We start from the raw sequence: 12,797 nt of genomic DNA on the forward strand, positions 1-12,797 counted from the left end.
AGGCTATTGTGATCTTTAACCACATGCACATTTCTCACACATGGTACATATCAGACCAGATTCTGTCTCTTCCACCTCCGCCCAACGCCTGTTGATGCTGAAATCCAACATCTCAGTATATCTGTGGGGCTGCTCAGCTGTATACAACTGATTATATCACTTTCTGTGTGTTTCTTTGAACACTCTTCGATCTCACGTGTACCACGGAGGCTCCTGATATCAAGTCGAGTATAAATTCAAAAAGTAAATATTATGATGTACCTAAAATGTAGATAGCGCGAATCTACCAGAACATTAATTCCATCAAATGCCTTCCATGAAACTACAAATGAATACCCTCCGCCTCAGCAGTCTGTCCAATACTTTAGGAGTGCAGATTTCAAGATGATTTATTTCTAAGATATGTTCAAATTAACATTCTTGACTCTTTGTTTTCAATTTGAAAAGTTGTTGCAAATTATCCCACTCCCTGAACAGTTGAAATAAATACGCTCGGTTTAATCTGTTTGTTGAATTGACTGTAACTAATGTCAATCATTGTGCAATGCTCGTGGGTCACTCGAGCTTTCTCTCAGGTATAAATCAGAGCTTATTTTCAAGGCAGAAGATCTGCGTGTCCATAATACTAACAGACAACGCCGCTTCTCTCCGAAAATGGGACTGCCAGTAATCATACAGATAGAAAACATATACTACCCTATTCTTGCTACAGTCGGTATTCCGGGTAAGCTGCTTATAATCAGGTAATATTCATCATTAACTGATTCACTGCTCCTGCTGCCTGTGCAATAACATTATCTGTGTGCTTTGATCTGCAGACACTAATTACCACCATCAATCATAATAAGAAAACTCCAAGTTTCCGACATATTCTTAAAGTGAGGGGAGGCACAATTTGTCGTGAAGATTTAAATTAAACAATTTGATGGGAATTTTGTCTGCTGTGGAGAGAGTCTGAACTAACAAGAGAAAATGCTGGAAACACTCAGCAGGTCAGGCAGCATCTGCGGAGAGAGAAACAGAATTAAGGGGAGGGGGGTGATTTTAACCCCCAAGAAGGGGTGGGTTGAGGGCGGGTGGGAGTTGAATAAAGTTGTTTTTTGGGTCCTGGCCCCCAACCCCGGCTTTATTTCCTGGTGTAACTTGGGAGTGTAAAAGTCCAGGCTTCCCACTGGGAATGCAAAGTCCCAACATTTTGCAATTGCGACCCAAAAGAACAACTATTTTCAACTCCCGCCCGCCCCCAACCCACCTGTTCTTGGGGTTTAAAATCACCCCCGTTATGTTGCATTAATTTGAGTTTGAAAAGTAAAGGCAAAGCGGGGCGGGGGGAGCGCAGAGAAGGTAAACTGGAGGCGAGAATCCTCCGCCTTTCCACAACCCGAAGGATTTCCCTTCCAGTCCCTGTCAATAAAAGGGAAATTCCAGCCGGTTGTGCCAGCAATTCTCGGCTTGAATTTCCTCTCTGTGCAGCGGCGAGGCGATGCTTAACGTCCCGGCGTTAAAGACATTAATCTGTCCCTAAACCTTTTTTTTGCACGGTTAAATTAGCGTGTTAGTAGTAGATTTCCCTTGTGTTCTCCAGTCCCCACTTCGGCGGTAGATTTGCGTTAACCCGGGAGAGACGGTGTGAACGGCCGGAGTTAGGACAGGCGATCGGAAGAACCCCGAAATTTTACCCAGTAGCGTATAGCTGGAGATAAAATCTGTGCTGCTGCTGCTTTCTTCGGGTTTAGTAAGACAATGAATACATGACATCAATCAAAAATAGACTTTATTCAACTCGTGGTTAGACCTTTTTTTAATACTGTTATTCTGGAAATCTGAAGACACGAAAAATACCTCATCATACATCAAACCCTTAACATGGGAATGACACATTGGGACATGACAGGCTGGATGCAGGGAGGATGTTTCCCCTGGCTGGGGGGTCCAGATCGAGGGGTCACAGTCTCAGGATACAGGGTCGGACATTTAGGACTGAGATGAGGAGAAATTTCTTCACTCAGAGGGTGGGGAACCTGTGGAATTCTCTACCACAGGAGGCAGTGGAGTCCAAGTCACTGAATATATTTAAGAAGGAGCTGGATAGATTTCTAGACACAAAAGGCATCAAGGGGTATGGGGAGAGAGCGGGAATATGGTCTTGAGATAGAGGATCAGCCATGATCATATTGATTGACGAACAGGCTCGAAGGGCCGAATGGCCGACTCCTGCTCCTATTTTCTATGTTTCTATGTTTATTATTTGGGTTGTGGGTTTGGTGACAGAGGTTTTCAGCTGTACTTTTATACCTTCTTCGGCCTCAAGGTCACAAAGTGCCAATCATAGCTTGGGCCCTGAGACAATTCCTTTTACAGTATTCTGCTCAGCGTGGCTGTTTAAAAGTTTTCATGGTGACAAACGTGCGTTAAAGACAGCTTGAAATGTATATTTTTACGGTAGTTGAAACAATACTTCATGAAACTATGGAGGCAGCTGCAAATAACGTGCTTCTCTGTTTCAAAATGCAATCATTCCTTCCACGACTTCCCTTGATTATTAATGGTTATTCCAGAATATCAATGAACTAAATTCAAATTTCCTTCACATGTCTGAATCGGATGCATCTCAACATTCTTGTTTGTAATATTAAGTTTGATCTAATTGTTTCCAGGCACAGCTCAGATGTATCTCCTCAATCCCCTCTATCTATATATAGAGAGGCGGTGACTTCTTCCACTTAATATTCTGCTTTGATATAAGCGACTCTGACTGTACATAGTTGGTGCACGTTCCAGGTTAAAATGTTTGCTCTTATATTATACACATAAAGCAACAGATCTGAGAAATCTTACCCTGCTGGTTATATGGAGGAAAAACACAGGGAAAAGACAATAGTGGTCGTTTTCATCTGCTTCCAGGCAGCCGAAGATGGAATAATACAGCGAGCGTCGCATTTTCACTCACAAGCCTACATTGCATTACTATTGAGGGTGTTTGAAATGGTGACATCCCATCTGTGTCAGGGACATGACAATGTCTGTTCCCTGCACTCTCTGTGAAGGTGCATGAAAACTGTAGCTTATCACTGTATTTCGAGGCAGCAACGCTTTTTTGAGGTAACTCACAGATTAAGTTAGCCGATGTATGCGCATAAAGACAAATATATTGTCAGCATCAGTCGGTTTAGCTGGCACAGAGAGCGAGCGAGAGAGAGACTTTTGAGCGACAAGATAAAATGTGCATGAATTTTCAGACAATTAGACGGTCGACTGATCGTCCTCTCAATATAAGGAGAGTTTAGTAAATTCATTTCCCCCCTTTTTACAGGTAATTTGGTGACAATTGTGATTCTCTCCCGCGGAAGCTGCGGCCTCTCCAAATGCATCGCCCGATACCTGGTGGCCATGGCAGCGGGGGATCTGCTGAACCTGATATTTGGTGCAATCCTGTATGAGATTCAAGATGCTTATTTCCCGCATTCATTCCTGAACTACACTCCAATTTGTTCGCTCACTATCGCCAGTACTCTTGCTTCCTATGACTGTTCTGTCTGGTTTACTGTCGCTTTCACCTTTGATAGATTCATCGCCATTTGTTGTCAGAAGTTGAGAACAAAATATTGCACCGAAAAAACTGCGGCTGTGGTTATAGCAGTGGTGTGTTCCTTGAGCGTTTTAGAAAATGTTCCATTCTACTTTGCGTTTGAACCTCGGGAAATAATTGACAATGTACCATGGTCCTGCTATGTGAAATCAAGCTTCTATACATTACCCATATGGGCAGCAGTTTTGTGGTTGGAAAATATTTTAACCCCATTTCTTCCATTTGTTTTGATTTTACTGCTCAATGCTCTGACCATCAGGCACATTGTACTGGCCAATAGAGTGAGGAGGGGTCTCCGAGGGAACAGCAATGGTGAGAATCACAATGATCCAGAGGTGGAGAACCGAAGAAGATCGATGATTTTACTGCTCGCCATATCTGGCAGTTTTATACTGTTATGGATGGTATCATTCATATTTTATACTTATGTACAATTTGCAGACACCCAACTTTTTGAAGCAAATTACAACGACCCTTTCACCATTATGGAACAATCCGGCTACATGCTCAGGTCTTTGAGTTCCTGCACAAACACGTTTATTTATGCAGTGTCCCAGAGTAAATTCAGAGATGAGCTGAAGAATATCATTAAGCGACCCCTGGCTGCAATAACACGTTTATTTAAATACATTAAATGGCTTCACCGAATTAAAACATAATTACATCCATTCAAATGTAACACAGTTCTTCAATAGAAATACTCTGTACACACAGAAACATCCTGTTGAATTTCTCACAGTCAGAGCAAATTTGCAGCTTCTGCACTCGCGGGCTTGATTTTCATGTGAATTAAAATGAATGAATGGGGAAGGAGGGGGCACTGATTGGAGAGGCATCAAGCTGAAAACCTTCCAATTTTAGAAATTTATAAGAACATAGGAACAGGAGGAGGCCATTCGGCCCCTGGAGTGGTTGAATTAGATAATTGTTGATCTGTGTCTTAACTTAATTTACTTGCCTTACTTTCCTATCCCTAGATACACTTAGCAAACAAAAATCTATCAACCTCTGTCTTGAGAACTCCGATTGATCCGGAGCAGTCACAGACTTTTGGAGGAGAGAGTTCCTGATTTTTACTACTCTCTGTGTGAAAAAATGCTTCCTGACAGGAAGCATATCCAGAGGGGATGTGCTTTATAAGATGCAGTTCAATACCGTCAGGGCTATTGGTTTAAGTCATAAGAACATAAGAAATAGGAGCAGGAGTAGGCCTTACGACCCCTCGAATCTGCTCCACCATTCAGTAAGCTCATGGCTGATCTTCGACCTCAACTCCACTTTCTGCCTGATCCCCATATTGCTTGATTCCCTTCGAGTCCAAAAATCCATCACTCTCAGCCTTGATGACTGAGCATCCACCGCTCTCCGTGATAGAGAATTCCAAGGATTCACAACCCTCTGAATGAAGAAATTTCTCAAATCTCAGTCCTGAATGGCCGACTCCTTATCCTGAGATTGTGCTCCCGAGTTCCAGACTCTCCAGCCAGGGGAAACAGCCTCTCGGCATCTATCCAGTCAAGCCTCTCAGAATCTTATAAGATTAAATGAGATCACCTTTCATTCTTCTAAATTCCAGAGACTATAGGCCCATTCGACTCAATCTCTCCTCCTAGGACCACCCTTTCATCCCAGCAATCAATCCACTGAGAATAGGCAATTGGGAGAATTGGTCGCTGGGGAATCCTTTCCTTCTGTAGCACCACAGAGGCAGGACCGTGAGTCTTGCAGAACCCGGGAGTGGACTGTGTTTTCTGGTGGGGTTAGCGGTGGATGTGTCTGACAGCAGGGCTGGGAGTGGGAAGATCCCAGGATCTGACAGCACTCCCCTGGTTGGCCATGAATGTGGAATGAACTTTGTCAGAAATCTCTCTTTGTAGATACTGAAGTCAGCGAATTCTCATTGTTTCTTTGAAAATAAATGAAGGTTTTCAGACTTTAAGAACAACTAACTGCTTTAACCGACAAATGTTGGATAAATACAGAACTGCTGAACGTATCACTTTACTTCAAAGAGTTAATGCAAAATATTTTTTCAAAGTTCATGTGTTATACTGATGAAATGTGAATACTGGGCTATAGACGTGGGTCAGGGTGCAATTTTCCAGTAAAAAAAATGCAACGTAAATTAAAGAATATTTTTTTTAAAATCAACAACTATTTAGAAAATCGCCATATAAAAATAATAAACTGATCAAATAAAAACAACACAGAGACCAAGTGCTTTATTCAGTGAATGCTCTCTCTACCAGATTGTCTTTATTATGGAATAGAATAATTCGATATTACCTTCCAGGTACATTGATTACCAAAAAATTCTTACCGTCATTTCGTTTTCACAGTTTGAAACAAATCAGTTAGTTCTACACAGGGCAAAAAAAGAAATCAGCAAATTTTAATCGAACCCACCAGGCGGGAAACGAATGGGTCAGATCGGTCGCCCATTTTACACTCCGCCCGATATTACATTCCGTGGGGTGTAACTCTCACCCCCAACACCCACCTCCCACTTTGGGACGTCCCGAGGGCGTGAAAGGCGCAATAAAAATCCTTTCTTCCTTCTTTCCTTTCTTGCTTTCATTCTTTCTCTTTCTTTCTTTAATTCTTTCTCTCTTTTTCTCTATCTTTCTTTTTTAAAGTTTATTCTTTCTTTCTTTGTTTCCTTCCTTCTTTCCTTCATCTGTTCTTTCTTTTTTCTTTCTCTCCCTCATTTTCTTTCTTTCCCTATCTCTTTTTCTTTCTTTTATTCTTTCTTTGCTTCCTTCCATCCTTCCTTCTTTCTTTCCCTTTCTTTCTTTCGTTTTCTTTATTACGTCCTTCCAATCTTTCCCTCTTTTCTCCTTTCCTTTCTTTCTTTTTGCTTTTTGTCTTTCCTTTCTTTTTGTTTCTTTCTTTTATTGTCTGGAGCTTATTAATGGATATGCCCCTTTGACTGAAGTCATTGACCTTGGTCCCCGTTGCAAACTGCGTTCCATAGCTCCTGACTCCATCCTTCTCCCTGTCCACTGTCTGAGACTGAACTAGACCGTTCGCAATCTTGATGTCCTATTTGACCCTGAGATGAGCTTCTGACCGCATATACGCTCCCTCACCAAGACCACCTACTTCCACCTCCATCACATTGCCCACCGCCACCCATGCCTCAGCTCATCTGCAGCTGAAAACCTTATCCTTGACTTTTTTAACTCTATGCTTGATTATTCCAGTGCTCTCCTGTCCGGCCTACCATTTGCCATCATCCATAAACTTAAGCTCATTCAAAACTCTGCTGCCCATTTCCTAAATCGCACCAAGTTTCGTTCACCCATCAGCCCTGTGCTTGCTGACCTACATTGGCTCGTGGTGCAGGAATGCCTCGATTTTCAAATTATCATGCGTGTTTTCAAATCCCTCCATGGTCTCGCCCCTCGCTATCTCTATAACCTTCTCCAGCCCTACAACCCTCCAAGATCTCTCTGCTCCTCCAACTCTTGCCTCTTGAGCATTCCCGATTTTAATTACTCCACCATTGGCGGCATGCCTTCAGCTACCTAGGCCCTAAGCTCTGGAATTCCCTCCCAAACCTCTCCACCTCTCGAGTTCTCTTTCCTCCTTAAAGACACACCTTAAAATCTACCTTTTTGACCAAGTTTTTGGTCACCTGTCCTAATACCTCCTTATGTGGCTCGGTGTCAATTATTGTTTGATAATAGATCCTGTGAAATGCCTTGAGTCATTTTACTATGTTAAAGCTGCTTTATAAATGCCGGTTGTTGTTGTTGTTGTTGGGACTGGTTGGGAGTGAGTGGTCAGTTTGGGGGTGATGGGTCAGCTTAGAAGGGGAGGAGAGAAATAAGTCTGAAACTGGATTATTCCTTCTTATCTGCTGTGTGCTGTATGTGCACAGGAGTTGAAACTGAGGCAGACACGGGTCATAAAGTATCAGACGGCAGTGAATCATTTATTTTTACCTTCTGTGTCCTGTACATGTACCGAAGATTTCATTGAGACACACACACGACGTACTGTACGAGACGAAACGAGACAGGAGCTGTCAATCAGACGTACACTGACCATAGAGAACGAGACAGGAATGAATCGTTCCATTTTACCTGCAGTATTCTGTACATGGTGGATCGGAAGTTAGCGAATGTAACCCTCCTATTCAAGAATGGAGGGAAATCAGGAAACTATAGGCCAGTTAACCTGGTATCAGTAATAGGGAAAATGTTGGAATCAATTATTAAGGACGTAGCAACAGGGCACTTGGAAAATCATAATAAGATTGGGCAGAGTCAACACGTTTTTATGAAAGGGAAATGGTGTTTGACAAATCTATTAGAGTTTTTTGAAGGTGTAACTAGAAGGGAAGATAAGGAGAAACTAGTGGATGAAGTGCATTTAGATTTTTGAAGGCATTTGATAAGGTGCCACACAAAAGGTTGTTCTGCAAGATTAGGGTTCATGAAATTGGGGGTAATATATTGGCATGGATTGAGGAATGGTTAACAGAAAGAAAACAGAGATTAGAAATAGACAGGTCATTTTCGGGTTGGCAGATTGTAAGAACATAAGAAATAGGAGGCCATCCGTCCCCTCGAGCCGGCTCCGTCATTCAACAAGATCACGGCTGGCCTCTTCCCTCAACGCCATTTTCCTGCAATATCCCATATCTTTTGGTGCCTTTAATATCTAGAAATCTATCGATCTCTGTTTTGAATGTACTCAGTGACTGAGCCTCCGCAGCCCTCTGGGGTAGAGAATTCCAAACATTCAACACTCTCTGAATGAAGAAATTTCTCCTCATCTCAGTCCTAAATGGCCTACCCCTTATTCTGAGACCGTGACCCAGGTTCTAGACTCCCCATCCAGGGGAAACATCCTCCCTGCATCTACTCTGTCGAGCCCAGTAATAATTTTGTATGTTTCAATGAGATCACCTCTCATTCTTCTGAACGCCAGAGAATATAGGCCTAGTCTACTCAATCCCTCTTCATACGACAATCCCGCCATCCCAGGAATCAGTCTGGTGAACCTTCGTTGCACTCCCTCTATGGCAAGTATATGCTTTTTTAGGTAAGGAGACCAAAATTGTGCACAATACTCCAGGCGCGGTCTCACCAAGGCCCTATATAATTGCAGTAAGGCATCTTTACTCCTGTACTCAAATCCTCTTGTAATAAAGGCCAACCGTACCATTAGCCTTATTAATTGCTTGCTGTACCTGCATGTTAGCTTTCAGTGATTCATTTACAGGGACAGCCAGGTCCCTTTGAACATCCACATTTCCCAATCTCTCACCATTTAAAAAATAATCTGCATTTCTGTTTTTCCTACCAAGTTGGAAGAATTCACATGTTTCCACATTATATTCCATCTGCCATGTTCTTGCCCACTCACTTAGTCTGTCTAAATCCCCTTGAAGCCTTTTTGCATCCTCCTCACAACTCACATTCCCACCTAGTTTTGTGTCATCAGCAAACTTGGAAATATTACATTTGGTCCCCTCATCCAAATCATTGATATCTTGTGAATACCTGGGGCCTAAGCATCGATCCCTGTGATACCCCACTAGTCACAGTCTGCCAACCTGTAAAATACCCCTTTATTCCTACTCTCAGTTTTCTGTCTGTTAACCAATTCTCAATCCATGCCAGTATATTACACCCAATTCCATGTGCTCTAACTTTGTTTACCAACTTCCTGAAAATCCAAATACACCAAATCCACTGGTTCCCCTTTATCTCTTCTACGAGTTGCATCCTCAAAGAACTCCAGTAGGTTTGTCAAACATGATTTTCCTTTCATAAATCCATGTTGACTCTGCCAAATCCTATTATTATTTTCTAAGTGTCATGTAAACACATCCATTATCGTCGATTCTAACATTTTCCCCACTACTGATGTCAGACTAATAGGTCTGTAATTCCCTGTTTTCTCTCTCCCTCGTTTTTCTAAAAAGTGGGGATACATTTGCTACCCTCCAATCTGCAGGAACCATTCCAGAATCTATAGAATTTTGGAAGATGACCACCAATGCATCCACTATCTCTATAGCTACGTCTTTCAAAACCCTGGGATGTAGATCGTCAGGTCCTTGGGATTTTTCGACTTTCAGTCCCATTAATTTCTCTGGCACCATTTTGTTACTAATACTGATTTCTTTCAGTTCCTCAATCTCGCCAGACCCTTGGTTCTCTAGTATTTCTGGGAGGTTTTTTGTGTCTTCTTCCGTGAAGACAGACACAAAGTATTTGTTTAATTTCTCTGCCATTTCCTTATTCCACGTTATGAATTCTCCCGCCTCTGACTGTGAGGGATCCACATTTGCTTTCACCAGTCTTTTCCTTTTTACATACCCATAGAAGCTTTTACAGTCCATTTTTATGTTTCTCGCTAGTTTACTCTCATATTCTATTTTCCCTTTCTTTATCAATTTCTTGGTCCTCCTTTGTTGAATTCTAAAATGTTCCCAATCCTCAGGCTTAATGCTTTTTCTGGCAACTTTATCTGCCTCTTCCTTTGATTCAATACTATCTTTAATTTCTCTTGTTAGCCACGGTTGGACCACATTTCCTGTTGGGCTTTTGTGCCTTAAAGGAATATATATTTGTTGTAAATTATGTGTTAATTCTTTAAATACTAGCCTGTCTAGTAGACATTGACTGTCTCCCGTCATACCTTTTAATGTACTCCCCCAATCAACCACAGTCAAACTTGCACCTCATACCTTTATAGAATCATTACCTTTTAAGACCCTAGTTTTGGATTGAACGACATCACTTTCAAACTTAATGAAGAAATCTAGCATATTATGGTCAATCTTCCTTAATAGCGTCTTTACAACAAGATTATTAATTAACCCTTTCTCATTGCACAATGCTAGATCCAAAATAGCCTGTTCCCTAGTTCGTTCCTCAACATACTGATCTAGAAAACCATTTCGTATATATTCCAGGCATTCGTCCTCCACCATATTAGTGCTAATTTGGTTTGCCAATCTATATGTAGATTAAAGTCCCCCATGATTATTGTATTATCCTTGTTACATGCATTTCTAATTTCCTGCTTTATACCATGCCCTACATTACCACCACTTTTGATGGCCTATAAACAACTCTCACCAATATTTTTTGCCCCTTGCTGTTTCATAGCTCCCCTCAAACTAATTCTACATCTTCATCTTCTGAGTCAAGATCCTTTCTCACTACTGTACTGATCTCATCCTTCATGAACAGTGCTACCCCATCTCCTTTCCCTTTATGGCTGTCCTTCCTAAATTTCAAATATCTTTGAATATTCAGTTACCAGTCTTGGTCACCCTGCAGCCACGTCTCCATAATGGCAATTAGATCAGACCCATTTACTCCTATTTGTGCCGTCAATTCATCTACCTCATTGCGAATGCTGTGTGCATTCAGATAAAGTGACTAGTGGGTGCCGCAAGGATCAGTGCTTGGGGCTCAGTTGTTTACAATATATATGAATGACTTAGATGAGGGGACCGAGTGTAATGTATCCAAGTTTGCTGCTGATACAATGCTAGGTTGGAAAGTAAGCTGTGAGGAGGATGCAATGAGGCTGCAAAGGGATATAGACAGGCTAAGTGAGTGGGTGAGAAGGTGGCAGATATAGTATGATATAGGGAAAATGTGAAACTATCCACTTTGGTAGGAAGAATAGAAAAGTAGAATATTTTTTTTAAAATGAGAGTCTAAGAAAAGTTGGCAGTGAGAGGGATTTGGGCGTACTTGCACACGAATCACAGAAAGTTAATATGCAAGTACAGCAAGCAATTAGGAAGGCAAGTGGTATGTTAGTCTTTATTGCAAGATGGTTGGAGTTTAAGAGTAAGGAGGCCTTACTGCAAATATATAAGGCTCTGGTGAGACCACACCTGGAGAACTGTGTGCAGTTTTGGTCTCCTTATTTAAGGAAGGATATACCTGCCTTAGAGGGCGTGCAATGAACGTTCACTAGGTTGATTCCTGGGATGAGGAGAGATATGAATAGAATGGGCGCATACTCTCTGGAGATTAGAAGAACGAGAGTTGATCTCATTAAACGTATAAAATTCTTGGAGGGCTTGACAGGGTAGATACTGGGAGGCTGTTTCCCCTGACTCGAGAGTATTGAACGAGGAGTCATAGTCTCAAGATAAGGGGTCGGCCATTATGGAGCGAGAGGAGGAAAAGTTCTTCACTCAGAGGGTTGTGAATCTTTGGAATTCTCTACCCCAGAGGGCTGTTGATGCTCAGTCGTTGAGCATATTCAAGACTGAGATCGATAGATTTTTGGACACGAAGGGAATCAAGGGATATGGGGATAGGGCGGGTAATTGGAGTTAATGTAAAAAATCAGCCATGATCTTATTGAATGGCGGAACAGGCTCAAGAGACCGTATGGCCTAGTTCTCCTCCTATTTCTTATGTTCTTACGCGCATTGAAAATAGCCACAGCGCCACTGGATTAGGTAGGGAGCCATATTCTGGGATACCAGCTACTGATTGATATTTGGGTGCATGTTGTTGAGGATTTAGAGTGTCAAGATTCTATGATATTGTTGGGACGATTCGGACATTATAATGCTTAAATTTGTATAGATTGGATAATCGCCATCTATGAATAACTTGAGTGGACTGCATCTCAAGGGAATGTCATGACCTTTACAGCAGTGATGGTCCTAACTGTGTTGAACGAATTCCCAAGTGGTAATGAAATTGTTTGTTTATATAATATCAATGAACACATAATTGTGACTGATAGGAAACACTTATCTAATGGCTCACAAATGGAGTGATGTAAAATGGACTGACGATTCGCTATCACCCGTTTCACACTATTGCACAAAATCAAATACTATACCCTTGAGAAGTGATGAAGAAGGTATGGTCCAGTGACAGGAATTGTACACCTGGCAGTTTGGAATGCTATGTTAAATATGGAAAGTGGCCTATGTTTTGAGCACGCGGTGAATATGTTTTTAGCACTCATTGCCCAACGTGTCGAATTGGTCATGATAAAATGAGGTCAAACAGAAAGCAGGGAATGGCTTTGTTGATTTTTCAAAGATAAGAGCTCATGGTGTTGGAGGTAATATACTGGCATGGATAGAGGATTGGCTAGCTAACAGAAAACAAAGAGTCGGGATAAAAGGGTTATTTTCAAAATGACAATCTGCAACGAGTGGGGTGCCGCAGGAATCAGTGCTGGGGCCTCAACTATTTACAAT

General features: G+C 41.8%; 1 protein-coding gene across 1 annotated transcript; it reads left to right on the plus strand.

The window, feature by feature from the left end:
* The first annotated feature begins 654 nt into the window (after positions 1 to 654).
* On the plus strand, positions 655 to 4,248 carry LOC137305285 (probable G-protein coupled receptor 139). Its single transcript, XM_067974138.1, has 2 exons — positions 655 to 724; positions 3,314 to 4,248. Exons 1-2 carry the CDS (start codon positions 655 to 657, stop codon positions 4,246 to 4,248), a joined length of 1,005 nt encoding a protein of 334 aa, XP_067830239.1.
* Positions 4,249 to 12,797: the final 8,549 nt, after the last annotated feature.

The sequence above is a fragment of the Heptranchias perlo genome, chromosome 39, assembly GCF_035084215.1.
Source record: "Heptranchias perlo isolate sHepPer1 chromosome 39, sHepPer1.hap1, whole genome shotgun sequence".
Lineage (NCBI taxonomy): Eukaryota > Metazoa > Chordata > Chondrichthyes > Hexanchiformes > Hexanchidae > Heptranchias > Heptranchias perlo.

Excerpts from the sequence above, each read along its gene's own strand:
- LOC137305285 (XM_067974138.1), top strand. The coding sequence starts at position 655 with ATGGGACTGCCAGTAATCATACAGATAGAAAACATATACTACCCTATT. Across the intron at positions 725-3,313 it reads TGCTACAGTCGGTATTCCGG|GTAATTTGGTGACAATTGTG; the intron begins GTAAGCTGCTTA and ends CCCTTTTTACAG.